The 27205-nt window shown below is 39.6% G+C and overlaps 1 protein-coding gene across 1 annotated transcript in view; it reads right to left on the reverse strand.

The window, feature by feature from the left end:
* ADAMTS19 (ADAM metallopeptidase with thrombospondin type 1 motif 19) overlaps positions 1-27205 on the reverse strand; it is a 446085-nt gene that overhangs the window by 89235 nt on the left and 329645 nt on the right. The window contains exons 13-16 of the mRNA XM_066341625.1: positions 25375-25547; positions 18028-18155; positions 12116-12236; positions 4662-4742 (exon numbers count right to left, since the gene is read on the reverse strand). Coding sequence (XP_066197722.1) covers positions 4662-4742; positions 12116-12236; positions 18028-18155; positions 25375-25547 — 503 coding nt within the window. The remainder of the gene's footprint in view (positions 1-4661; positions 4743-12115; positions 12237-18027; positions 18156-25374; positions 25548-27205) is intronic.

The raw sequence follows: 27205 nt of genomic DNA on the forward strand, positions 1-27205 counted from the left end.
CTACCCCTGGTTTAGAGCATATATAGAACTTCTAAAACTCATCGATCACAAAACAACCTAATTCAAAATTGGGAAAAGGACTAAAATGGACATTTTTCCAAAGAATATGCAAATAGCCAACAAGTACACAAAAAGATGCTCAACATAATTATAGAGGAACACAAATCAAAACCACATTGAAATATCACTTCCTATGCAGTAGGATAGCTAATATTAAAATAAACAGAAAACAAGTGTCGGTGAGGATATAGAAAATCTGAAACCCATGCACACTGTGTGGGAATGGAAAATGGTGTGTGCCAGTTTCTGAAAACAATGAAAAATAGATTTACCATGTCTCAGCAATTCTACTTTTGGGTATATGCTCCAAAGAATAAAAAGCAGGGTCTTGAAGAAAGATGTGTAAACCCAAGTTCATTGAAGCATTATTTACACAGCTAAAACATAGAAGGACCCAATTATCCATGCCTGAAGGAATGGATAAGCAAAATGTGTTTATAAACAATGGAGTATATTATCCAGCCTTAAAAATGAAGGGAACTCTGACACATGCTACAGCATCGATAATTTCTGAGGGTGCTCCTCTAAGCCAGTGGTCCTCAACCTTTTTTGGGCCACGGACCGGTTTAATGTCAGAAAATATTTTCACGGACCAGCCTTTAGGGTGGGATGGATAAATGTATCATGTGACTGAGATGTCAAGAGTGAGTCTTAGATGGATGTAACAGAGGGAATCTGGTCATTTTTTAAAAATAAAACATTGTTCAGACTTAAATATAAATAAAACGGAAATAACATAAGTTATTTATTCTTTCTCTGCGGACCGGTACCAAGTGGCCCATGGACTGGTACCGGTCCGTGGCCCAGGAGTTGGGGACCACTGTTCTAAGCAACATGAGTCAGTCACAAAAGGACACTTCCTCTGATTCCATATACCGTATGTTCCCATGTATAAGATGCACCTCAACTTTAGGGTTCAAAATTTGAAAAAAAAAGTATTACATAAAGTTATTGAACTCAAGTTTTATTCATCATAAAATTCATACAACTCTCATCACTGTCAAAACTCCCATCCATTAGCTTGTCCTCCTCTGTGTCTGATGACAAATCACTGTCTTCATACATTGCCTCGTCCTCAGTTCCATCTATGGCATTTGAAATCTATAACCGCACCCAGTTTTTAGATCCCAAATTTTTTGAAAAAGGGTGCACCTTATATAGGGGGAAATACAGTACATGACATATACAGAGTGGAAGGATTTATAGAGATAGAAAGCACACTGGTGGTTAGCAGGTGATGGGAGGAGGAGGAGTGGGATGTGATCATGGATAGAGAGTTTCAGATTTGCAAGACAGAAAGACTTCTGGAGATGGATGGTGGTGGTGGTTACACAACAAAGGGAAGGATAAACTCCATGTCAATGAACTGTATGGTAAAGTTTCTGTGTGTTTTATCATAATTTAAAAAATGTGTTAGCCTGACCTGCACAGTGGATACAGCGCCAATCTGGAATGCTGAGGTTGCTAGTTCAAAACCCTGGGCTTGCCCGGTCAAGGTACTTGTGAGAAGCAACTATGAGTTGATGCTTCCTGCTCCCCCACCCAACCTTCTACTTCCCTCTCTCTCTCTCTAAAAATTAATAATATAATTTTAATAAAAAGATTTAAAAATGTGTTAGTGAGAGAAAAAAAATATATCCATGTTTAAATCCCTGGAACCTAGAATTATACATCATATGGCAATCGAACAAAAAAACTAATTTTGCAGGTGTGATTAGGTTAAGGACTTTGAGATGGGGAGATCATCCTGGATTATCCAAATGGGCCTGAAATGAGGTCAACATGTGTTTTTATAAGAGGTAGGAAGAGGGAGGTTTGAATACAGAAAAGGAGAAGGCAATGACACTAGGGAGGAAGACGCTGGAATGATGTGGTTCCAAGCAAAAGAATGCCAACAGTTCCAGAAGCGAGAAGGGACAAGGAGCAGAGGTTCCCTTAGAGTCCCCAGAGAGAGCACAGCTTTGCAGCCACCTTGAAATTTGGTCCAGTGAAACTGATGACGGCCTCCAGAACTGAGAAAACACATTTGTTTTTTGAATCTCTAAGTTTGTAGAAATTGTGGAAGTCATAAAACACTAACAGGGTGACATTTCCTATGGTGAGGAAAAACAAAGGAGAAAGAGGTTTCCGCATGGGATGGAAATAAAATTCTTGATTTTTACTTATTATTTCCGAGGTGCATAGGAGATATTTGATAATTTGCATCAAATAAACATGGAAAGCAATGGCGCTGGATGCGATTCCCTAGGGAGACAACACAGCAGGGAGGAGAGAAGGACCCTGGCTTGAGCTAATAGTATGGAACTAGCTGAAAACTATGGAGAGGTGGAGACTCCCATGAAAGAGACCACTAAGGGGCATTCAGTGAGCGCCTCTGGTCTTAGAAGCCAAAAGAAGAAAACATTTAATAAACTGAGCAAAGTTAACAGTTTTTAATGCTGTTTTAGGTAAATAAAAAATCTGTGGCTACTGGATTGTCAATATGGAGGGCATATGCCAACCCTGACCAAAGCAGCTCATTTGGAGGAGAGACAGAAACAAGACTGGATTGTTTGAAGAGCCTGGGAAGTAAGCAATTAGAGCATGGAGACTTCCATGTTTAACACTGGCTTGTGCATTTAGCCACATTTTTCAGGTTCTTAAAAATCATAGTACAATGTAGAGTTTCTAGAATTTCAGATAACTCAAATCTATATTTCTTGTCAGCATGGGAAAATATATATATATTCCCTAGTGTAATATTAGAGCTTTAATTTGAATTTGAGAATTTAGGATGATTTACTCATACTTAAAATGCATTTTAAAACCATATAAGGTAAAAACTGCCTGACCAGTGGCGGTGCAGGGGGTAATGTGTTGACCTGGGATGCTAAAGTCCTAGGTTTAAAGCCCCTAGGTCACTGGCTTGAGTGTGGGATCATAGATATGATCCCATGGTCTCTGGCTTGAGCCCAAGGTCCTTAGCTTGAGCAAGGGGTCACTCGTTCTGCTGTTGCCCCCCCCTTCCTGTCAAGGCACATATGAGAAGCAATCAATGAACAACTAAGGTGCTGCAACTATGAGTTGATTCTTCTCATTGCTCTCTTTTCCTGTCTTTCTGTCTGTCTCTGTCTCCTTCTCTTTCTCAAAAACGAAACAAAACAAAACAAAAAGCTATATAAAGTAAAAACAGATAAAATTTGAATATTAGTAATAGCAAACTAATGAGTGTATCACATAACAAAGGATTTATTTTGCTGTCCCCTTTCCTCAAATTGTCCAACTAGAAAGCAAACCCTACTAAGAAAAATAATTAAATCCGAGTGTAAACAATTTTCAATATTGTAGAATACAAACCATTATATAATATTGAATTTTTTAAATCATGTACAAAGTGTTTCCCGGCCTAGTGGTATATTATTTCTAATTTCAGAAAGAATAATGAGGACATTGTTTCGTTAAGGGGGAAAAAAAACCACATGAAGGCTTTCTTCAAAAATACCATAAATACAATGTTTAAATTTTGGAAGAATATTCCATTTTTTGTCAGACATAATCACATTAAGATCCCTCTACCTGTGGTGCCATAACTATAAAAGATCATTTCATATGGCTTAGTTTGAGATTTGAATATACAAAACAATATGCATTGACAATTTAGTATTTTCTCTCATATATTTTAAAAATCATTAATTCGTTTAATTAAAATAGCTGATACAATTCTTTTCACAAGCAATAATCAAAATTTTTAAATATTCTCTACATATGTGAGGCAAGAGAGTATTATTTCCCATTTAATGATTTAAGTTTAGTATATGGAAATTTTTTTAAGAATCCCGTAAGATTTTTTTTTCTTTTTTTGTGACAGAGAGACAGAGAGAGGGACAGATAGGGACAGACAGGAAGGGAGAGAGATGAGAAGCATCACTTCTTCATTGCGGCACCTTAGTTGTTCATTGATTGCTTTCTCATATGTTCCTTGACTAAGGGGTTATAGCAGAGCAAGTGACTACTTGTTCCAGCTAGCAACCTTGGGCTCAAGCTGGTGAGCTTTGCTCAAATCAGATGAGCCTGCGCTCAAGCCAGCGACCTCGAGGTTTCGAACCTGGGTCCTCCACATCCCAGTCCGATGCTCTATCCACTGCGCCACTGCCTGGTCAAGCATCCCCACAAGATTTCTTAATTCTAAAATAATCATTATACACACACACACACACACACACATACATACACACACACACACAAGCATTTACCTATGCAATACATATAAATATGTATGTGTGTATATAAGAAATAAATATATTTGTGAAACATATTTTATATAAATGCATTCACATGGAATAAAACACACCTAAATCCTCCAATGATTATTTTATTTTAAATGGACTAGCAAGTGGAAGCAATTTATACCTATCTCCCCCCAAAAAACACAGAGACTACTTGATTGCTTTTGCTCCTGGGAAGTCCCCGAAAAGAAATGTCTACTGGATATGACAAGAGGTATTAGCTGGTAAATTTACACATGTAACTAGAAAAGACTGACATCCTGGTCATCCCCATACTCCCGGGGCAAGGAGCTGGGCTGGCACTCAGACCGGCCCTGTGTCTGTAACCCAGGTTACCTAAATAGCTGTGCGCCGGCTTCTCCTCCACGACTTTGATTCTTCTTGCCCCAGTAGGTATCACCAGCACTTCCACGTAACCTGGAAGAGTTGATAAATTATGAAATACACCTCAAGTTCTTATGAGATATCTATTTTTAGCTGACTTGCACGTCTTTCTTTTGGGTTTGGTTTTACCTGTGGAAATAAAAAAAATCCTAGGTACAAAATCTGTCATAAGTTTAAGTGTAGAAGTTTCTTGGAAAGATGTTAAGTCCAGAGCACTATCAAGGGCAAATAGATGATTGCATTTTTACATCAAAGTTTGCTGATATCGGCCCTGGCCGGCTGGCTCAGTGGTAGAACGTTGGCCTGGCGTGCAGGAGTCCTGGGTTCGATTCCCGGCCAGGGCACACAGGAGACGCACCCATCTACTTCTCCACCCCTCCCCCTCTCCTTCCTCTCTGTCTCTCTCTTCCCCTCCCGCAGCCGAGGCTCCACTGGAGCAAAGATGGCCTGGGCGCTGAGGATGGCTCTGTGGCCTCTGCCTCAGGCGCTAGAATGGCTCTGGATGCAACAGAGCAATGCTCCAGATGGGCAGAGCATCGCCCCCTGGTGGGCATACCAGGGTGGATCCCAGTCGGGCGCATGCGGGAGTCTGTCTGACTGCCTCCCTGTTTCCAGCTTTGGAAAAATGCAAAAAAAAAAAAGTTTGCTGATATCTTATGAATTGTGAGAAGAGAGAACAGTGGGACAGGCCAGTTAGAAAGACATGGAACTTGGAACAGAGCAAACAACCCCAGATTCTGCTCAAGGAATTTCTTTAAGGTAGAGAGTGTGGGAAAGAAGAAAATGTGCTGGTGATGATCACATCCCTGAGCAGCTAAGCACAGGACAAGAGGCCGCTCTCTCCTGGAGGACCCCAGCAGAGCGTTTGAAACTGGGTATATAGACAAGTAAGTGTAAGGCCATAGCAAGCAACCTACTGTCGCTGAGAAAGGTGTCCAACAGCTAGAAGCAGGACACAATTAGTTGTTTCTCAGGAGAGGTTCTTCTGCAGAGTGTTAGGACTATCAAGCTTGAAATGAAATAAGATTATAAAATAACATGGGACAGAAGAGAGAATGTGCAGAAAAAGTCAACATCAAGACTTCACTTAGTGCGGAATAGTATCAATGCTGACTTCTTCAGTTGAATAGTTTATGCTTTAAAATTATGTGGAAATAGTACTTAATATACTTCTTAGTATATCTGTGTAGCTCCATATATCTGATAGAAGTCTAATTTCAACTTTTAAAATAGCACAACAGTTCATCTCAGAGTTGTCTGCTATTGATTAATTATTCAAATTCATAAAATTGTTTCAATTACCTGATGTACAGCAAAAGCTAACATATACCCCACCTGGTGGCAGTGGCTGGAATTATGCTTTTAGAATTATAATTTCCATTAGTGAACATGGCTTATTCATATCCTCATTTTTAGTAATACCAGACCATATAAGCACTATCATTTTGTTCCATGAACAAATAGACAACAATGAAACAGAAAAAATACTGCTTATTTGTACACAAAAGTAAGGTCAGACGGTCTCTGTGCTGAGTAAGCTTATAAATGAAATGGAGAGACAAGGCAGAAATAGAAATACCTTATACAAATATGAGTTCAATAAAACTTCAAAAATTATGTTTAAAAAATAATATGCAAATGGTACGGTTAACTCCCTGCTAACAAATATAAACCATGTTGTCTGCCTGTCTTCTCCAATCACATTACCATTCAAAAGATTTGCTGCTATTTTTAACTCACAGAAGTGGGACTTACTTTTTATTTTTCCCTTGTAAATAGTTATATACATTACTCATGTTTGAGAAACACTGACATCAGCCAGAATCATGATGATTCAGAGGAAAGAGCAATTTTTATAGTCAAGGAAAGCTTCACAAAGAAGTAGATGAACTGTCTTTGAAGAATGGGTAGGACATGGATATATACAGAAATATACATACAGCTCACTGAGTATAAAGAAAAGGAAGCAAGTAGTATTCTTAGTACCACACGAATAAAATAATTCTGACAGAATAAGAAACTGTAAGATGATGGCTCTCTTAAAGAGAGTTTTAATGTATGCACAGGGCAATGAATTTATTATTTTGCAGCTACTGAACACTCTTAGTCTATAGCAAGGAATTTGATAATGACATACAGGCTAGAGAGGCTTCATTTTTGGTATTCAGATGCTGGCTGGAGAAGCTTTATCTGACAGCAGGGTGCAGGGTACCCAGCAACATGGCTGTGGATAACTGTCAGGAGTCTAATGTAAAAATCCGAGAATGGTAGAGGCTAAGGTAGTAATTTCAGAAGGCATTGTGAAGGAAAAAAATTCTGAACCAATAGAAAGTGGAAAAATAAACATTGAACTCAATGCCTTCTTATTACTTATATGAGAATGAGGCCATGGCTTATAGAACGGAGTCCAGTTGTAGTAAGAATCTGATACAATCAGCTTTCAAATTTGTATTTAACAAATGGTGTCACACATTAGTGCAATTCCCCAGCAAGCACTCTAAAACACCTGGACTTGGGAGGAAGGCCAGGCTGTTGTAGCGCCCTTGGGAGGCATCTGTGCAGCAGAGCCCATTGAGCCATGACAGGAAGTAGAGAAAATAGAAAGAAAAGTCAAGAAGTCCACCTTGGTGACAGTCATAGTTTTTAGCACAGATTAAAAATAAATCACAAAAGCCTGGTTGTTGGTGGTGCAGTGGATAGTGCGTCAACCTGGGACCCTGAGGTCCCAGGTTCAATACCCCAAGGTCACCAGCTTGAGTATGGATTCATCCAGCTTGAGCCCAAAGGTTGCTGGTTTGAGCAAGGGGTCACTGGCTCGGCTGGAGCCCCCAGGTCAAGCCACGTATGAGAAGCAATCAATGAACAACTAAAGTGACACAACTACAAGTGGATGCTTTTCATCTCTCTCCTTTCTTGTCTGTCTCTTTCTCTCAGAATCAAACAAACAAGTAAATAAAGCACAAAAGAGAGAAGAAATAATCCAGAGAAGTAGGAGCTCTGGCTATTTCAGTGCAGTGGGATCCTGTAGATTAGTCTATCTGAAGAGTCAACTGCGTTATAAACTACAGAGACATCAAAGAGAAAGGTGGCAGAGGAGATTGTGACTGGATGTCACAATCAAGAGATGACTGTTGACCTCTGAGTAAATGAATTCAGCCAAATGTTTGGAGATATTAAATGTCCGGTTGTTAAAAAAGAAGACTAGATAGGAAAAAGTAGAGGAAGTAACTGGACATTCCTATTCGGGTTTAGCAGTAAACTCAGAGATAAGTTGTACAATAGGACAATAGATACATCAAAGTTTATAGTTATATTCAGAGCAACTTTCATTTATTCAATTTGAATGGCTTGGAAAGAAGTGAATACATTTTTTTAAAGAGTGGCTACAACCGAGCTTAGAATTTGGAATAAAGCCTGTGATGTAAGTTGTAAATTTTATCCTCAAGTTCTGAGTTTGTTTTATACATAGGAACATCCCATCCTATTTTATAACCGGAGATCTATTATTAATCATCCATTTATCAATACCAATTACAATCATTATTTTCATGGTAATAATGAAAAATGCCACATTTCGAGCAATACTATGTGCTAGTCGTTATTATATAGGTAATCCACATAAATTATTACTTAGTCATAATGATGGCATCCAAGGTAGATATTACATATCTCATATACTAGATGAGAAAATAAATGTGGGGGACCCTTTTTCAAAACTGCATTGTCAGTAATTGGCTGACCCAAGCTTTGAACTCAGATCTCTCTGATTCCACTATGCTCTTCCAGCTAGGACCCATTGAAACTATTTTATAAAATAGAATATATGACACTATAACACTCCCACTCCCATTCAGACATACACACAAAAAGTCTGAGAGCTGTGTTCCTTACGCAGAATCAATATCATTATCTCTTATACTAAGAAGAACACAGTTTATGCCCATTTTCTCCTTAGTGTGTATTGATAACTATATAGCTCCACAACTAGCCAAATATACAAGTTACCTTAAAAATTTCTTTAAAAAAATTATCTTCTGGCTAGGCAAGTTACAATGAAAGACATGATAAATGTACGAGGGAAAAAAAAAACCCTCTTAAAGTTTCTTTTCTAGCTCCAACAAAAATGACTTAGCAAACTCTTTAAATAGAGCACAGAGACTGAAAACACCCACATGTGTCTGCACATGTGTTACTCATATGATATATACAGTGTGCATGGCCAACTGGACCAAACAAGGCTGCAATTCCTTTGAGAAATTCTAGGAAGTCCATAAACTATAAGGATAAAATTGTCTCAAGAGAAATAAATACAACATTCCTAAATACACAAGTAGATGAAGCCATAATATAATTAAGACTTATGCGGATTTTTGTTTTTTAAATTTCTTAATAATTTAATGTTTCATTTTTAATTAACAAATATTAAAGAATCATACACTATGCTTGTCATTGAGAATACGGGACTGACCAAAAATTGCCATGATATTTTTTCCGATTAATCTTAAAGTCTAGTGGGGAAGTAAAGACCAGTGAATGTACAAGTACAAATGTGATTAGAGCTAATCCATATTGATACAAACATGGGAAACATCACTAAACTAGCCTAGTGACAGAAGGCAGAGGTTGTTCAGGAAACAGTTGACTGAATAAGTAACAGTTGGACTGAGATCTAAGTGATAGCTAGGAATTGACCAGGCAAAGCTAACAGGAAGCTAACAAAACATTATTTTAAAATGCAAGGTGCTAGAGGGAACATGGTTGGCGGGAGCATCTAGAAGAAATCCAGTGGCTGTCACTTAAGAGAAGCAGATGACCTTGCTGAGAGACAAAGCTGGAGAGACAGGTGGAGACAGCATCATGCAGGACCATTTTTACAGTCCTAGTTAAGAATTTTCATCTCTTTCCTGTGCGCAATGTGAAATTAGTATAGAGTTTAAGGGAGAAAGTTATATTAGTCTCTGATAATACAATATCTTAGGCACCTCAGACATTTTTCAAATAACAGATGCCATTAATATAACTACCTATAATAAACAAATGAACAAAATGTAGAAATTAAAGTATAATTGAAAAAACCAACTTTTGACCCTGGCCGGTTGGCTCAGTGGATAAAGCGTTGGCCTGGAGTGCTGATGTCCTGGGTTTGATCCCCAAGCACACATGAGAAGTGACCATCTGCTTCTCCCCCCCCCCCTCCCTCTTTCCATTCTTTCTCTCTTCCCCTATCACAGCCAGTGGCTTGATTGGTTTAAGCATGGCCCCAGTGCACTGAGGATAGCTCAGTTGGCTTGAGTATCGGCCTCAGGTACTGAGGATAGCTCAGTTGATTCGAGCATCGGCCCCAGATGGGGGTTGCTAGGTGGATACTGGTCCAGGAACATACAGGAGTCTGTCTCTATATCTCCCCTCCTCTCCCTTAAAAAAGGAAAAAAAAACTTTAAAGTAGAAATCTGGAGAAAATGTACTTTCATAAACTGCAGTCAGAATGGTAAACACCACTGGTTTGTTAACTGGTATTTCTCTTTTTTATGCTTGGAGGAAAAATCAAGTACTATTATAATTAAAGATATCAATTGAGTGGCCATCAGTAGTCTTCAGTGAACTGTTTCCATGCATGTTAAATAACTATGTAAGAATATTCTTCAGAAGCGCTAGTATCTCTAAATCTTTAGTCCTTCAGACTCCACTTGAACTTCTGCACTATAAATACTTCTGCCATCACAGGCAGGCTGAAAGGCTCATTAGAACTGCACTTCTTAGTTGAAAGTCTGGGAGCCTGTTATAGCTCCATATGACTTTTCTAAATGAGTTCTGGCTGATTTTGACTTGTCAGACCTATCACCCGGTTTCACAGCTTTGGAGACTGAGATCTTGATCTGTAATGTACCCCGGGTCTTAGCTATTTTTAGGCTTCAGAATCTTCAAGCTCACTTATTTTTTATTCTGCTGGGGCCTAGCAAATGCTTGTATTCAACTTCAGAGGGCTGTATCTAATATTCTTTTCTAAAGAATTCTTTTATCTAGAATAAACTCAGTTTTTTTGATTATTCAAACACAAATGACTTGTTTTCTTGTATTAGAACTAAAACATATATATATTTTTTTCTGAAGCTGGAAATGGGGAGAGACAGACAGACTCCCGCATGCGCCCGACCGGGATCCACCCGGCATGCCCACCAGGGGAGATGCTCTGCCCACCAGGGGGTGATGCTTTGCCCCTCCGGGGCGTCGCTCTGCCACGACCAGAGCCACTCTAGCGCCTGGGGCAGAGGCCAAGGAGCCATCCCCAGCGCCCGGGCCATCTTTGCTCCAATGGAGCCTTGGCTGCGAGAGGGGAAGAGAGAGACAGAGAGGAAGGGGGGGGGGGTGGAGAAGCAAATGGGTGCTTCTCCTATGTGCCCTGGCTGGGAATCGAACCCGGGTCCCCCACACGCCAGGCCGATGCTCTACCGCTGAGCCAACTGGTCAGGGCTAAAACATATTTTAGTGTTCGTTTTTTTTTTGTTTTTTGTTTTGGTATTTAACCACAAAAGGAATTTAAAATAGTAAAAAGCTGATGTATATAATATATGCATACTAATGATGAAAATATAATCACAAATACTGATAGTTCGAAAGATAGACATCTAGGTGAGATGCTAATGTAAACACGGAAATGTTCGGTCCCTCCCAGGAAGCTTGAGCACCTCAGTATAAAGCATTTGCTGCTTATAAAGCATATTTGTGGATCATATTTCAGTATAGATACTATTTTTGCTGTGGATCATTGGACTACTAACACTTCATAGAGCATTCATAACCATATCATCCTTACACCCTATGAGCATGTATTTATAGATGAGGAAACCAAAGAACAGAAGGTGACGTCCCACTGGTGATATACCTGGAACATCATCCTGCATCTTCTGACTCCTGATATTGTTTCCACCATATTACACTGCTTCAGACTCTGTTTCCAAAAATTTATTCCCTTCAAATTTAGTTAAAACATTAAGAAAAAGTAAAGAAAATTAAAAGCTAAAAACCTGAAGACTAATACTTGAATAGTTGCTTCAGGATGTTACAAATCTAATGAGCTCACTCCCTGTGAGACGTCATGCTTTGCATTTGAGAATAAGGTCGGTAGAAACCTGGTAACATTTGCCAATGCAAATTAGATTATTCCCTTGCTCCTCCAATTTATTAAATGCACAATAGATGACTTTATATTTCCACTATTGGGAAATGAGCTTGTTAGAATTTCTGGCTCATATCACATGTATTGTATGTCATCATGAAAAACCATTCAACAGCCATTACAAAATCTTCAATAGAATTCAAACTGTGATTTCTAAGTCAATTTCAACATAATCCTTGTCCCCAAAGATTGTTCAAATTGTTAATTTAAAATATATATGTGTAATTACCTGCCCCTCTGGTGTGATTAAAATCTCCTTTAATGATTTTGCATGATTTCCCATCACCATTGCAGACACCACAATGATCTTCCCTTGCAAGAGACCCTAATAAACCATCACAGCCAACTTTCTGGAAAAGAGAACAGCAGAACATCATAACGTGAGTTTTTCCTTTTTATTTTCTCACCTCTAATTTAGGACAAACCTAATTTCTACCAACTAGATATATTTAATTGACAAACTAGTAAAATGTCATATTCTTTGGTGCTAGCTCATGTCAAATATTATCTAAAAACTGATCAAATAGCAGAACAGCGATGAGAATATTTTTATTATATTAAAGTTAAATGATATCCTAAAGCAATATGGTAAAATATTATTGAGACAAATACAATTTACATAAATCCCAGGGGCAATGACATTTCCATTAAATATAACACAATTTAATTCATTCTACTCCACACAGAACAGAAAGACTTCATTATATGGTTGGCTTCACTTTTAAGGTGGTTGCAAAGCAAATGCTGAATATCAAATATTCATATTGTGAAAACCAAACATAAGTGTTTATTTTCACTACAGTTCATGAATACACTTCTGTCCCTGTCTTCTTTGGCACCCAGCACACAAATGTGAGAAAAAACTGCTCACAACCAATAGCTGCTATAAGAAAATAGAAACAGGCCCTGACCATTTAGCTCAGTTGGTTAAGAGTGCTGTTGTTCCAAAACAGCAAGGTTGTGGGTTCGATGCCCAACCAGGGCACACATGAGAAGCAACCAATGAGTGCACGACTGAGTGGAACAACAAATGAATGCTTCCTTTCCCCTTCTGCTCTCATTCCCTTCCTCTCTCTGTCTCTCTAAAAAAATCAATCAAAATTAAATAAGGAAATTAAGCCCTCAGTTGGTTTGAGCACCATCCCGGAGCACAGCGGTTGCCAGTTTGATTCCCCACACAAGGAATCAAGGGCATACAAGGGCAGTTTGATGTTCCTGTCCCTCTCGCCCTACCTCTCTCTCAAAAAAGAAAATAGAAGTAGTGGTAGAATTAATTTTATATGCTCCCAGAATTATGTTAATATAAATCTTCTGAGATTGAATCACTGACTCTTTTCTAGTGAAAAATGTCGGTCTCCCATTGATATGTGGAAAACATAATCATATTTTTGTGAAGCTGTGTGTTGGGCAGATAAAATATATTATGCTCACTTTGTTAAAGATGGCGCTGCCCATGAGGAGGCTGTTGCCCAGGTGATATTAATATGTGTTGGGGGTGGGCTAAAGGCAGGCAGAATCCTTGTAGCCTGGGGCTTGGTTTTGGGATTAAGCCTTTCCCACCCTTTTTGATGTGGGGTGGTACAATCCAATCATGCCTCAGAGAAGTGACTTTGTATTAGGGACTTCCCTATTTTGTATATTGGATTAAAGGTTTTGAATCTACACTATAAAATGGGGGCAGAAAGGGAGCTTGCCCTCTTGGTTCCTGAGATTATCATTAGAGGAGCAGAGCAGAGAAGAGAGCAGAGTAAGGCCACATGGAGGAGGCAGGAGAAGCAGCCAAGATGGCGGAGTGTTGAGTGAGAAGCCAGTTTGTGCAGAGTTTGTGCAGGAAGGAGGAAGGAGATGGGGAACAGAGGTGAATAAAGTCTGGTGAGCTAGAAACCTTTGATTCTAGGAAACTCGGATAAGTCAGTAGCTTTGTGAGCACTGAATGTGAGTGGGTTTTGGAGCCCAGTGTGTGTTTTTACTTGCCCGCCGGGTGCAAGCTAGGATTAAAGCTAATGGCCCACCAGTTTTTGGCTCCGTTGTTTCTTTACCGACTGTCCGAATCCAATGCGAACCTGCATGGGCCAGGTTGCTGTGATAGTGGCCCTGGCTTCTGGTTTTACACTGTGCATACTCAAAGGACAGAATTTATCATTGTCAATACTACCAAAAAAATAGTAAGACTACACCATTATCCTTAAATAGGAGTTTCAAGAGAGACTGATGATGCATCCATTTATAAGGTACAATTATTTTAGAGGGATTTAAAAAAAAATGAACAAAACAGAAGCGAAAACAGGGTCTTCTGCTGGTGGTGTTGCAATGAGGGAAGCAGGCAGCTGATAAAATGCAGCTGCAGGATAAGCACCCTGAGAGCCAGAGTCACATGAAACCTGCATAATCCGGCAACCTTCCCTCTAGGCAGGGAGGTGTCAGTGTCAGGAGTAGACAAAGCAATGCATCAGCCAGGACTCTGATCAGCAAATCAAAGCTTATTCAGGGAGGAATAAAAGGAATATCTCCAGATGAAAGAGGTGACCACCACAGGAAATTCTCAAAATAACACAAAGGTTTGGGAAAAGGTCACTATGTGGGAGCCATGAAAAGACCTGGGAGTCCTGGGGTAAGAAAAAAATCTCTCTTTTTTTTGTACAAATGAGGAAAAAATTTAGAATAGAGTTTGGAGTGGTTTTAAAATGACTAAAGCACCTCTACTGCTCCATCCCTAGCATCCAGCCTGTTCCCGGGCAAATACAATAAACCCAATAAATAGTTTAAAAATCGAAAGAATTAGTACCTAGTAGTTTCTGCTTTTTTCTTTCTAACCTTTGTAATTGAAATATTACAAGTTTGTAACCTACATTAGAAGTCAGGGATGGACACATGCCGTAGCTTGATAATCGTGTATTTTTAAAAATGAAAATCGAAAATCAAGAATTTTGTATTTTGTCATTGGTAGTCTCAAGTACCTAAACTTATCAAAATATGCTCACACAACTCCAAGAGTTGAGGATGAATGACTTTGAAAAGGCAGTGCTGTTGAACTGGTGGCAGATTCCCAAGGCACTGCATGCTGGCGATGGTGCACAGTGGGAGAATACCTAGTAGAGCTTTCTCTGTCCTTTGCCATGGTGGGAATGTCACTAGGAGCAAGCTGTCTATTTTCTTTCTTTCTCGTTTTCTTTCTATTACTAGGTGAGAGGAGGGGAGATAATGAGGCAGACTCCCGCATGCTCCAGACTGGGATCTACCTGGCAATCCCATCTGGGGATGATGTGCAAGTACTGAGCTATTTTTATTGCCTGAGGCTGATATACTTGGACCAACTGCATCATCCTCAGTGCCTAGAGTGAAGCTCAAACCAATAGAGCCACAGGCTGTGGGAGGGGAAGAGAGAGAAGGAGAAAAGGGGGTTAAGGGTGGGTTTTCCTGTGTGCCCTGACTGGGGATCGAACCCAGGACATCTACAAGCCAGGCTATCACTTTATCTACTGAGCCTCTGGCCAGGGCTTAAGCTGTGCATTTTCAATTGCTTTTCTCAGTCTACTCACCGAGCTTAGAATACTACATTCAGCTTCAGTGCTATACATTTTGGATAAAACAAAACATTAAGGCCAAACGCAACATACAGAAGGGTGTCAGAAAAGAAGCAGCATGGTTTTAATCATACTGAAAAACTGAATGAAGTATTTTAGTGAAAAAGCCAGAATCTTGAAGTATTCCAATGCTGTTAAAAGTCAAAATCCATTTCTTAGAACTTTAATTACAATCATCAGATACACATAGCACTTATACATAATTTTTGTTGTTGCTGTAATTTTAATGTCTAGCTAGGAACTCTGTAAAAGATGTGGCTTACTCAGTACTGTTAAGTGAAAAGCACAGCAATTTGGGCAATTGTATGCGGCATATACAGTTGGGAATGTTTTTTAAAAAGTGAATTCATTTAAGACATATACTAATCTGACACATCTACACATAATGACAAAATTAAATTAAAAGCTTTAATTGCACAACATACAGTTCTGAAACAAAATATGTAAATATTCAATGATTGCTTTTACAAACAAATGAGAAAGCACACTGCATGTTACTGCCATACACTGTTAAAGAATAAAGAAAATTAGTATGTAAATATAAAACCATTTCTTATGCCAGTATTACTACATGATTTTGTGCTTTAAAATTCACAGCATCCTGGAAAAATACAGAATCTTAGAGCTGGTGAGGCTCTTAAGTTTCATGTTGTTTTCAAGTTTTTACCCAGAAGTCCACAGACCTCTACAGGACTACAGACTGATCCATCTATAGATTGCAATTTTTTTCAAATTTAGGTGTGTGAGCGTTCTTGTCCATGTGTGTTTGTGTGTGTGTGATCAGATATGCATTTTTTTCTGGGAAAAAGAAAGCAAACATTTCATTAAACTCTCAAAGGAGTGTATAGCACAAACAAGTCAATGCACACTGGTTCAACCACTTCATTTTACAGATTAGTTAATGGATGCAGACCTATCTTAATGACTTTCCCAAGAGCAGAGTTTCCTAGTGGCTGTCATGGATTCAGTGCTGCTCCACTCTGATACTCTTTCAAAACTAAGGATTTATTTCCCTCTCAGTGCCAGAAGTTTATCAGCTGGTGGCCCTCAGCCATCACCCTTTTCAGAAATTGCCTTGTCTGAAGGAAACTGACTTTCCCCAAGTCACACCCCCTTCCAGGGACAGCTTGCACCAAATGCTTGATGATACTGTGGGTAAAAAGGGCTTCCTCTCACCCCAAATGGGGACAACTGTGAAGAGCCATCCCAATTTCAATGCTTTCCACAGTCAGCTGAGGTCTTGTTACTACACTACAAACCAGTTTCTCCCTGAGCCCAATCTGCTCCCCACACAGATGTTGATCATGAAACAACTTTAAACTCCCTGACTCTCTCACCATGCTGCTCATTCTCATTTTAACATAATGTCTACCTTGCTAACAATACACCAAGTAGAGCACACAAATGCACGTGCTAGATGAAGAATGCATGATGGATTACCTTAGAGCAGGGGTCGGGAAACTTTTTGGCTGAGAGAGCCATGAACGCCACATATTTTAAAATGTATTTCCATGAGAGCCATACAATGACCCGTGTAGGTTATGCATTATCCAATAAAAATTTGGTATTGTCCCGGAGGACAACTGTGATTGGCTCCAGCCACCAGCAACCATGAACATGAATGGCAGGAAATGAATGGACTGTAATACATGCGAATGTTTTATATTTTTAACATTATTATTTTTTTATTAAAGATTTGTCTGTGAGCCAGATGCAGCCATCAAAAGAGTCACATCTGGCTCGTGAGTCATAGGTTCCCAACCCCTGCCTTAGAGAATCATGCTAAGCAAAATAGACAGAAAAAGTTCTGAACAATATGATTTCACTCACGTATGGAATATAAAACTGAGAGTAGCAAATGAACAAACAAGATAATAAACAAGTAAAAACTCATAGACACAGACAACAGCATGTTCATCACCAGAGGAAAGGGGTATGGGGGAGAGCAAAGTGTAAAGGGGGTCAAATATATGATGATGAAAGACTGTACTTTAGGTGGTAGGTACACAATGCAATATACAGATGATGTATCATAGAAATGTACACTTGAAACCTATATTATCTTATTAACCATTGGTCATCCCAATAAGTTTAACTAAATAATAATAAGTGATTAAAAAAGAGAGACAAATGAAATGCTTCAGTATGATAAGAAAATTGAAAATGCTTTCTTATTAAGTTAGTAGAACTGAATTGATCATTATTTTTATCACATGGCTCAGTCTTGGATGCAAGATATAGAGAACAGGAAGGCTTGAATTTTTGGTCTCTGCAGTGTTTTGACATAAAATGCCCAAAGTGTTACAATTTTAGAACTGTAATATGTACATGACAGAATAAAAATCTCAGCTTCTTTCCACTGGTAATGGGTATTACAGATTAGTCCAAACCTTCTATTGTACAAAGTAGATCAGACTTGGCCAAGATCACAGTTGAGTCAGGACAACATCCACATCTTCTGAGTCTTAGTGCAGAGCTCTCTACTATACTATGAAGTGGCTCAGGGGTCCCACAACCCTCCCTCGGCATATTCATCCTCCCTTTGAGAGTATCTTACCTGACACCTGCCATTTGCACAGATATCTAATCCCTGGTGTCCACAAGAAGTGCCATCCATCACTTTTTCTGACAGAAGAACAGGCTGTTCTTTTCCAACAGGAGAGCAAAACAAGGCACATGGTTGTTCTACATGCAGAGTAGATAAAAAAAAAATGAGCAAAAGTGACTCCATAAATATTTTTATCTCAAAGCTTTATTTTTCAGAAGAGTTGTTGAGTAAAAAAAGATAATTTGCAGATAACACTAGGGGGTCATTATGGGTATATATGAGATGATGCTTATGGGAAAAATAGGTATCAAATGAGTATAATGTCCTTCTTAAGTAATCTATGTACAAGGTATTTTCAAAATGTAACACATTGTTTTTCAGCACTAAATCTCTACCACACACAAGCCAATCATTCTTCCTGAAAAATAGTATGCATACCCCCATTTTTGCACACATCTTTTGGAACAAATTCTCTTTTATCTTAAGTACATATTAGAATTGTGCCTACTTTTCATTTACTTTACTCATAAAATCTTTCTTTTTTTCAACTTTTTAGAAAAATTAGTTCTCAATTACAGTTTACATTCAGTTGTATTTTATATTTGTTTCTTGTTTCAGGTGTTCCTGATATTTCACTTATACCAATACACTAATTTTCAATACTGTGCATTTGGCATTTTATAACTGAAAAATTACTAAAGGGATATAGAAGAAATTGTAAGATGAGCAATTCTCCTAAGACTTTGCATGGCTGAGAAGTTTAGACATGTAGCGCATAGGCGTGTCAGTGCATAGGACATCGAGGCTGAGAAGCATAGGTCTAGGTAAAGAATTCTTGAAAGGCTGGTGATTTTCTCCAGTGCTTCATTAAACAATAAGATAGGATGGTTAGAGTTAAAACACTTGCCTATTAAGCTCAGTCAAAGAGTGCCAAGATATTTTTAAAATGCTGTTTCTATTTCTAAGCATGGTACAGAGGAGCAGTAGTATTTGGTAACACCAGTAGTAGGATTATCCAAATCTGAAACTTCAGAGCAATTTCCATGCTAGATTACTACCCTATTGGCTTGACACCAGTCAGGCCCTTTACTTTTATTAAGCTCATATAAATAGAATGGAAAATAGTTTACAGTCTCTGACACTGATCTTTGTGAATGTCTTCAGTAAAGATCCACGTATGCTGATGGGGTCCTATAAATACCAAATAACAGCCAGAGGCATGGAACAGGGTATCACTTTGCAAGAAAAGAGACAATCAAATGAGCCTTCAGAACTGAACATTTCAAACAGTTTTCACATGTGGCTTCTGAATACTGCTTTGAACAATTTTGATGAGTTGGAAAAAGGCTGTCAATGTGCATGGTTTTGAAATCTTTCTTTAAGATGCCATTATAAGCTACAATAAAGCACTTCAGTGTGCTCTCACATCTCAAAGTAGGTTATGTTTATTCAATGACTGCTTACTATGTAGTATCTTTGGACTGAACAACAAGTGCTATAATTGTAACACTTTAAAATATATATATATAAAATATTCTGGAGTTTTTATGGAAGAGAGGAGCAAACCAGATATATGAATAATGTTGACAGGAATTAAACTAGAAAATTCCACTCGCATTCCAAGCAAGACTTCAGATAAAAATCTTTGTATTTCTCCTTTTACAACATATTGTCAATTGGCTGTCCTTACGTTAGCTTTACAGATGACATAAACATTTGATACCAGTCTTCCTTCCTGGAGTGTACCCTTGAGATTGTGACATTATAGTGATCCATTTAACATGCCAGAACTTGGCAGGAGGGTCTGTCTTAATTTAAGAGACGGACTCTTTCCAAGATATGCATTAAATATGGATTTCAGCCAAATGTCAGCACAGAGTATGCAAAATACCTGAATGTTAAAGCCATGCATCCTTTTTCTCCAAAAATAAATGCTCACTACTGCATTGACAGCCTACATTTCATGCTCCCAGCCATAAATCCATGTGCCCCAGAAGAATAACAGAGTCACTTGCATTTCAGGGGGTCACATGTTATTAAGATTTGAGCTTTTAGAAGGAATTACATATCTCAAATTCCTTCATACTGTTGTAATACATGAAGACTTGTGATGTATTTTATTCATCATACAACCTGCTGTGTTCAACTGCTGTCTCACTTGCAAAAAATTCATTATCAAAAATGCTAACCCACTAATTATATAAATATCTATTATGGATTATTCTGGTGATAAAGATTGCTTAATAAGAATTATAAACTGATTTATCAATAATTGTGATTCCCAATGTCCTTAATATTTCAAATGGACCACATCCAATTCTTTTTTGTTTTTCTGAGGGAACTTGTTTTCTATCTTATTTTACATATGAGTAAACAGATTTCAAATGATTTAATACTATCAAATTGCACAGTTAGAAGCACAGATAGAATTAACCCCTAAATTATCAGATAATGAATTGTCATCTTGATTATATTTTACAATGAAAAGATATTGTTTATATATTTTAAATTTATGCACCAAATGTTTATCAAAAGCCAGACTGTACACTAGGCACAGCCAATAGAAAGAATACAGGCACATTAACATCTCCTGCAGCATGCTGCTTGGAGGATGCTTGGAGGAGGCACATGCCCAGTTTGGAGGATCAGGGGGATTCTTTTTTCTAGAAAACTTAACATGAACTTAGTCCAAAAAAATCAGTAGAAGTTTTCTTTTTCTTTTCTTTTTTTTTTTTTTTTTTTTGTATTTTTCTGAAGCTGGAAATGGGGAGAGACAGTCAGACAGACTCCCGCATGCGCCTGACCAGGATCCACCCGGCACGCCCACCAGGGGCGATGCTCTGTCCACCAGGGGGCGATGCTCTGCCCCTCCGGGATGTCGCTCTGCTGCGACCAGAGCCACTCTAGTGCCTGGGGCAGAGGCCAAGGAGCCATCCCCAGCGCCCGGGCCATCTTTGCTCCAATGGAGCCTTGGCTGCGGGAGGGGAAGAGAGAGACAGAGAGGAAGGGGGGGGTGGAGAAGCAAATGGGTGCTTCTCCTGTGTGCCCTGGCCGGGAATCGAACCCAGGACTTCTGCACGCCAGGCCGACGCTCTACCACTGAGCCAACCGGCCAGGGCCAGTAGAAGTTTTTAAGGTAAATAAATGGAGAGAGAGACATCAAAGCTTGAGAAAGAAAAGGTATTATGCCAAGAAACTAGCATGTTTACAGACCCAGAAATAAGAGAGCACGATGCACAGGAGGGAGGGAGTGGAATCTGGCCTATCTGTGCTAGAGCTATAAGGGGAGGGAACAGAGAAGACAAGAGGGGCCACGGCAGATCACTAGGAAATTCCCAACAGCAATGTCATTGATTCACCTAATGACTTTATTCAGTGCCTACTTGTTTCAGTTCCTGTTTACAGTGCTGATCCTTATATAATATAATCTATATACCTGCATATCTATACCATGCACAAAATAGGACAAGCCCTGCTCTTATAACTATTAACTGGGGGGCATATAATAAACAGATAAAATAATGAGTATTATGGCAGATGATAAGCTCTGTGAACAAAAGAATAAAGAAGGAAAAGGAAAGGTATTGGGTTTAAAGAAAAAGGAGCAAGTGTGGGTGGAAGGGTGTGATGAAGGAACAGTAGAGGGGAAGTTAGAGTATAACCCACACCAGGTAACAGAGGTCCTAACAGGCCATTGGAAGAACTTCACACTTTTACTCTTAGTGAGTTATGAAGACAGTTGAAGTTTTTGAGTGGAAGAAGAACACACTATGACTGACATAATAAATGTATCATTGTAGCTGTCATGCTCAGAATGAAGGCAGAGCAAGCGCACGGGCATGAAGACCAATGAGGAGGCCATATAGTCATCTGGGGTAAGACAGTGATGAAACTAGGGTGGCAGTCTTGGAGATGTTGGGTTTTAAAGACAGGGTTCACGTGACCTAACTGATATTTTGAATGTACAGTAAAAGAGAAAGAAAAGAAAGTATGATGACTACAAGGTTTTTGATCTAAGCATCTGGAAAAACAGAGTAACTGGTTTTGTTTTGTTTTTCCATCAATGTGAGAGAGAGAGAGAGAGCATCAACTCATTGTTCCACTTAGCTGTTCCATTTAGTTGTGCACTCATTGGTCGCTTCTCATGTGTGCTGCTTGGGGACCGAACCCATACCCTGGCACATGGGGACTATACTCCATCCACTGAGCAACCTGGCCAGGGCCCAGAATAACCAGTTATTAAGAAATTTTGTAAGTAGAAGATTGCCATAATTTCTTATCAACTGAAGAAATAATATGTTCGGAGACCGTGTGGGGAAAGAGAACATGACACATTAGAGGCAGGAAGACAAGACTGCTGTGTGCAGCTCCCAGTGAAAGGGAGCAAGGTTTCTGAGGAGGCAGGTGAACAGGAGGGGCAGGTTAAGGAGGGTCTTGTTGTTTAAGTCATGTTGTGTTTTGGTCTTTACCTCAAGAGTTATGGGAAGCCTTGGAAGTGATTCAAGTCGGAGAGTCAATGATCAGCTTTGCATTTTATATAAAAATCTCTGGGCTGTTTTATTTTATTTTTTGTATTTTTCCGAAGCTGGAAATGGGGAGAGACAGTCAGACAGACTCCCGCATGCCCCCGACTGGGATCCACCCGGCACGCCCACCAGGGGGCGACGCTCTGCCCACCAGGGGGCGATGCTCTGCCCCTCCGGGGGGTCGCTCTGCTGCAACCAGAGCCACTCTAGCGCCTGGGGCAGAGGCCAAGGAGCCATCCCCAGCGCCCGGGCCATCTTTGCTCCAATGGAGCCTCGCTGCGGGAGGGGAAGAGAGAGACAGAGAGGAAGGAGAGGGGGAGGGGTGGAGAAGCAGATGGGCGCTTCTCCTGTGTGCCCTGGCTGGGAATCGAACCCGGGACCCCTTGCACACCAGGCCGACGCTCTACCACTGAGCCAACCAGCCAGGGCCTTGGGCTGTTTTATGAAAAGTGAGTTGAGGTAGGAAAAGAATAGAAACAGAAAGACTACTTTGGAGCCATTAGAGCAGTCCAAGCAAGAGATTTTGGAAACTGAAGTTTAGAGCAGGGAAAGTAGGGATGAAGTAGAAAGAGATTTGGGAAGTAAAAGAGGTAAGACAGGGGGATGAAGTGGACATGTGGGGGAGGGAGAGGCAGAGTTAAGGATGACACATCTCTGGCTTGTGCAGTGGAAAAGCTGGTTGGCATAAACTTCACGAACACAGGAGACACTAAAGAGGATCAGAATAGGCAGGAGCTGAAAGGGTTAAAATCATAAATTTAGTCTTGAACTTGCCGATATCCAAGTAGAAATATCAAGGAGGAAGTTGTACAAACAAGTTTAGAGCTCAAAGGAAAAATCTGGCTGAAGACCTAACTTCCTGTATTATTTGCATATCTGAAGTCAGGGGAATCGGTGAGATCACCTGAGAAGAAAACGCCGATGGAGAAGCACAGCATCTGGACTGGGCAGACAAGCAGAGTTGATACGAAGTGTTGTGTCATGGAAATAAAGGCACAGGAGTTTTTCGAGAACCAAGGGGTAGCCAACCACAGGAATGTATTTGAGAGTTCAAGTATAAAAAGGACTGGAAATCATTTATTAGGCTTAGTTTCCATGAAAGTCCTTGATGACATTAGTGTGATTGTGCTGGTAAAATCCAGACTGAAAAGTCAGGAAACAAAGGGCTGAACACAGACAACTCCTTTGAGGAGTGTCCATGAGGGGGAAGAGTGTGAGTGCACCAGCTGGAGGTGGCTATGAATTTGAAGGAAGATTTGCAGTTTTTCACAGAGAAATCCAAAATATGTTTAAAAATCCAATGTGAAAAATTAGAAAGAACAGATTAAGTGTATCAGAAAAAGTAGGGATGATTAGTTAGCCGGCTGAAAAGGGAAGACAGAGGTGACACCCAGGACACAACTGGAGCCACTAGCTCTGGAAAGGGGGAATGAAAATTGTGTTATAGCACAGGGAAGGTCTGCAGAGATAGTTAGACCTATGGGTTTGATAGCAAGGAGATGAGAAGTTAATTATGTCACGGCTACTCCCTGCCCATTATGTAGTAGAACCAATTGCCCATTGGTGCTTGTATGTTCAGATGCCTACACTGAAGGAAGGATTTTTTCAGATGGGTGCACTGAAATTGATAAACAATGGAATTTAGGCTACTAACAAGAGTGCTCCTGAAGTAATGGAAAGCACAGTCCAAACTGACGAGGGAGAAATAACAAAAGGGGAGACCAGGTGCATGATGGTCCATTATGACAGAATTCAACACTTTTGGTAACTGCAACTCAAACCCACAGTCCACTGACCATGGGCAAGAATGATCATTCTTAAATAATAAAGCAATATGTAATTTCCTTAAAATTCTTATTATGATTCAAGATTTACAGAAAGTTGCAAAAATAGTACAGAGAGGTCCCATCCACTTTCACCCAGTTTCTCCTCATGGTTACATGCTGGCAACTACAGTGAAACACAACCCCAGGAAACTGACATCAGTACACGTACGTTAATAGTTCTACGACCTGTATATTGTGTAGATTTTACAACCACTACCACAATCAATGTATTGAACTGTTTTTCATTGCATCATGTTCTATCTCATGCTATCCCTTTGCAGTAACACACATCCTTGTCCTCACCACCATTCCTAACCCCTGGGAACCGCTGACCTATGTGTCTCCCATCTCTCTAGCTGATCATTTCAAGAATGTTACATAAATCGAATCATACAGTATGGAGACTCTTTGAGATGGCTTTTTTCATTCAGCAAATTGCTCTGAAATAAAAAAAAGCTATTGTACATATCAGTAGTTTGCTTCTTTTATTGCTGCTTAATGTCCTGTGGTCTGGATGTACCTAAGTTTGTTTAACTACAACTATTTAGAACCTTTTTGGTTGTTCCCAGTTTTGGGCTATTGAAAATAAAGCTGCTATAAACATGTGTGTACAGAATATTTTATGATTGTAAAATTCCATTTTTCTGGGATAAATGCATTTTCTAAATTATATGATTAGTATATCTTTATTTAAGAAACTGCCACGCTTTTTCCCAGAATGGTGTGTGCACCGTTATACACGCCTGCCAGCAAAGTATTACAGACGCATTGTCTCTGCATCCTTGCCAGCATTTGGGACCATCACTCTTTTATTTTAGTTGATTTATTAGGTGTGTAGTAATATCTATATATTTTTAAATATATAATTTTAGCCAGTGCTTGTGGTTGTTTTATGTCAGTAGAAGCAAAATAGAGCTCTGAAATACCTAGAATCTGAAAGATGGCATTTACTACTGTTGTAAAATACTTTGCACACCTAGACACGGTGATCTGGTTGGTCATACCTTCATCCAGGACAGCTTGCCACTGAGGTACATGCTTTGAGTACGAAGTTCTAACACTATAGGCCTGACATTGCCAGTCCCTGAATCCAGGCAAACCTGCAGGACAAGGTGGATTCTCACATACTCTGTACTGTTTTCTGGGACCATTACAATCCCTTGCTTCAGAATCTAGCCTAGAAAAGATAGTACAAATAATCAATTTTATCTTTTGATTTTGGTTAACTACTCATTAAAAAAGTTAAAAGGCATTATAGTAATAATGTATTCTCCTTTATATTAAATGCACTTTTGAAAATGTGTACTTATTAAATGATTAATAATGGCAGGAAATTAATGTTAATTTTTTTAAAACCTATGTATTTTTTTCCAATCCTTGATCAATTTAACTTTCAAATACATGAGAAATAAAAACCAACTTGCCCTGAAAATTAAAGAGAAAAGGGCAGAGACTGGGGCAAAATAGAAAGCCTACAGTTCCCATCAAGGAGTTTGTTTCTAAGGATTATTAAGAAGACCCTGGTTGATTGGCTCAGTGGTAGAGCATTGGCCTGGCATGTACATATCTCAGGTTTGAGTCCCATCAGGGCACACAGGAGAAGCAACTATTTGCTTCTCTACACCTTCCCCTTCCCCTTCTCTCTCTTTTGTTCCCATAACCATGGCTCGGATGATTCCAGTGCATTGGCTCTGGGCACTGAGGATAGACTCCATGGAGCTCCTGCCTCAGATGCTAAAAATAGCTCAGTTGAGAACATAGGCCCAAATGGTCAGAGCATCGGCACCAGACCGGGTTGTTGGGTGGATCCCAGTTGGAGCGCATGTGAGAGTCTGTCTCTCTATGTCTCCTCTCACTTGGAAAAGAAAAAAAGGAAAAAAAAAAGAATGATTCTACCATTTTTATATAAATTCTTTAAAATTGCTTGTGAAGGAACTGGGCCACTGAGCCCACATTGAGATTTCAATCATACAGCTGAAATTACCTCCACACATATGTACTTGCCTGGGATCACTCTGGAATGACGGGGTCGAGCCAAAGGACCTTGTCATGCTCCCTGTCTATACATGTGCTTAGCCTATTTTTATTTTTTATCATCTTAGCTTCTTTTGACAAGGATTTTGTTCTCATGCCTTCCCCTTCTGAAGTCCTATCCTCTTTCTGCTCTTCTCACAATTCCTTTAAATGTTGATTTACTTTTTCTAATACATATCTCCCTGCTTATTTAACACACTTCATTTGAGTCAACTAAGAAACCACCCTGTGGAGGGTTTTATATCTAATTTGTTCTAAGATGGACAAATCTTATTTTATTCTTTTTTTAAAATTTACTTTTCAATTACAGTTGACATTCAATATTATTTTGTATTAGTTTCAGGTGTATAGGATGGTGGTTAGACAATCTTACACTTTACAAAGTGGTTCCTCTGATATTTTAAGTCCTCACCTGGCACTGCACATAATTATTACAATATTGACTATATTCCCTATGCTATACTTTACATCCCCATGACTGTTTTGTGACTGCCCATTTGTACTTCTTAATCCCTTCATCTTTTTTTTTTTTTTTTTCTGAAGCTGGAAACAGGGAGAGACAGTCAGACAGACTCCCACATGCGCCCGACCGGGATCCACCCGGCACGCCCACCAGGGGGCGACGCTCTGCCCACCAGGGGGCGATGTTCTGCCCATCCTGGGCGTCGCCATGTTGCGACCAGAGCCACTCTAGCGCCTGGGGCAGAGGCCACAGAGCCATCCCCAGCGCCCGGGCCATCTTTGCTCCAATGGAGCCTTGGCTGTGGGAGGGGAAGAAAGAGACAGAGAGGAAAGCGCGGC

The sequence above is a fragment of the Saccopteryx leptura genome, chromosome 6 (genome assembly GCF_036850995.1).
Source record: "Saccopteryx leptura isolate mSacLep1 chromosome 6, mSacLep1_pri_phased_curated, whole genome shotgun sequence".
NCBI classification, from domain to species: Eukaryota; Metazoa; Chordata; class Mammalia; order Chiroptera; family Emballonuridae; genus Saccopteryx; species Saccopteryx leptura.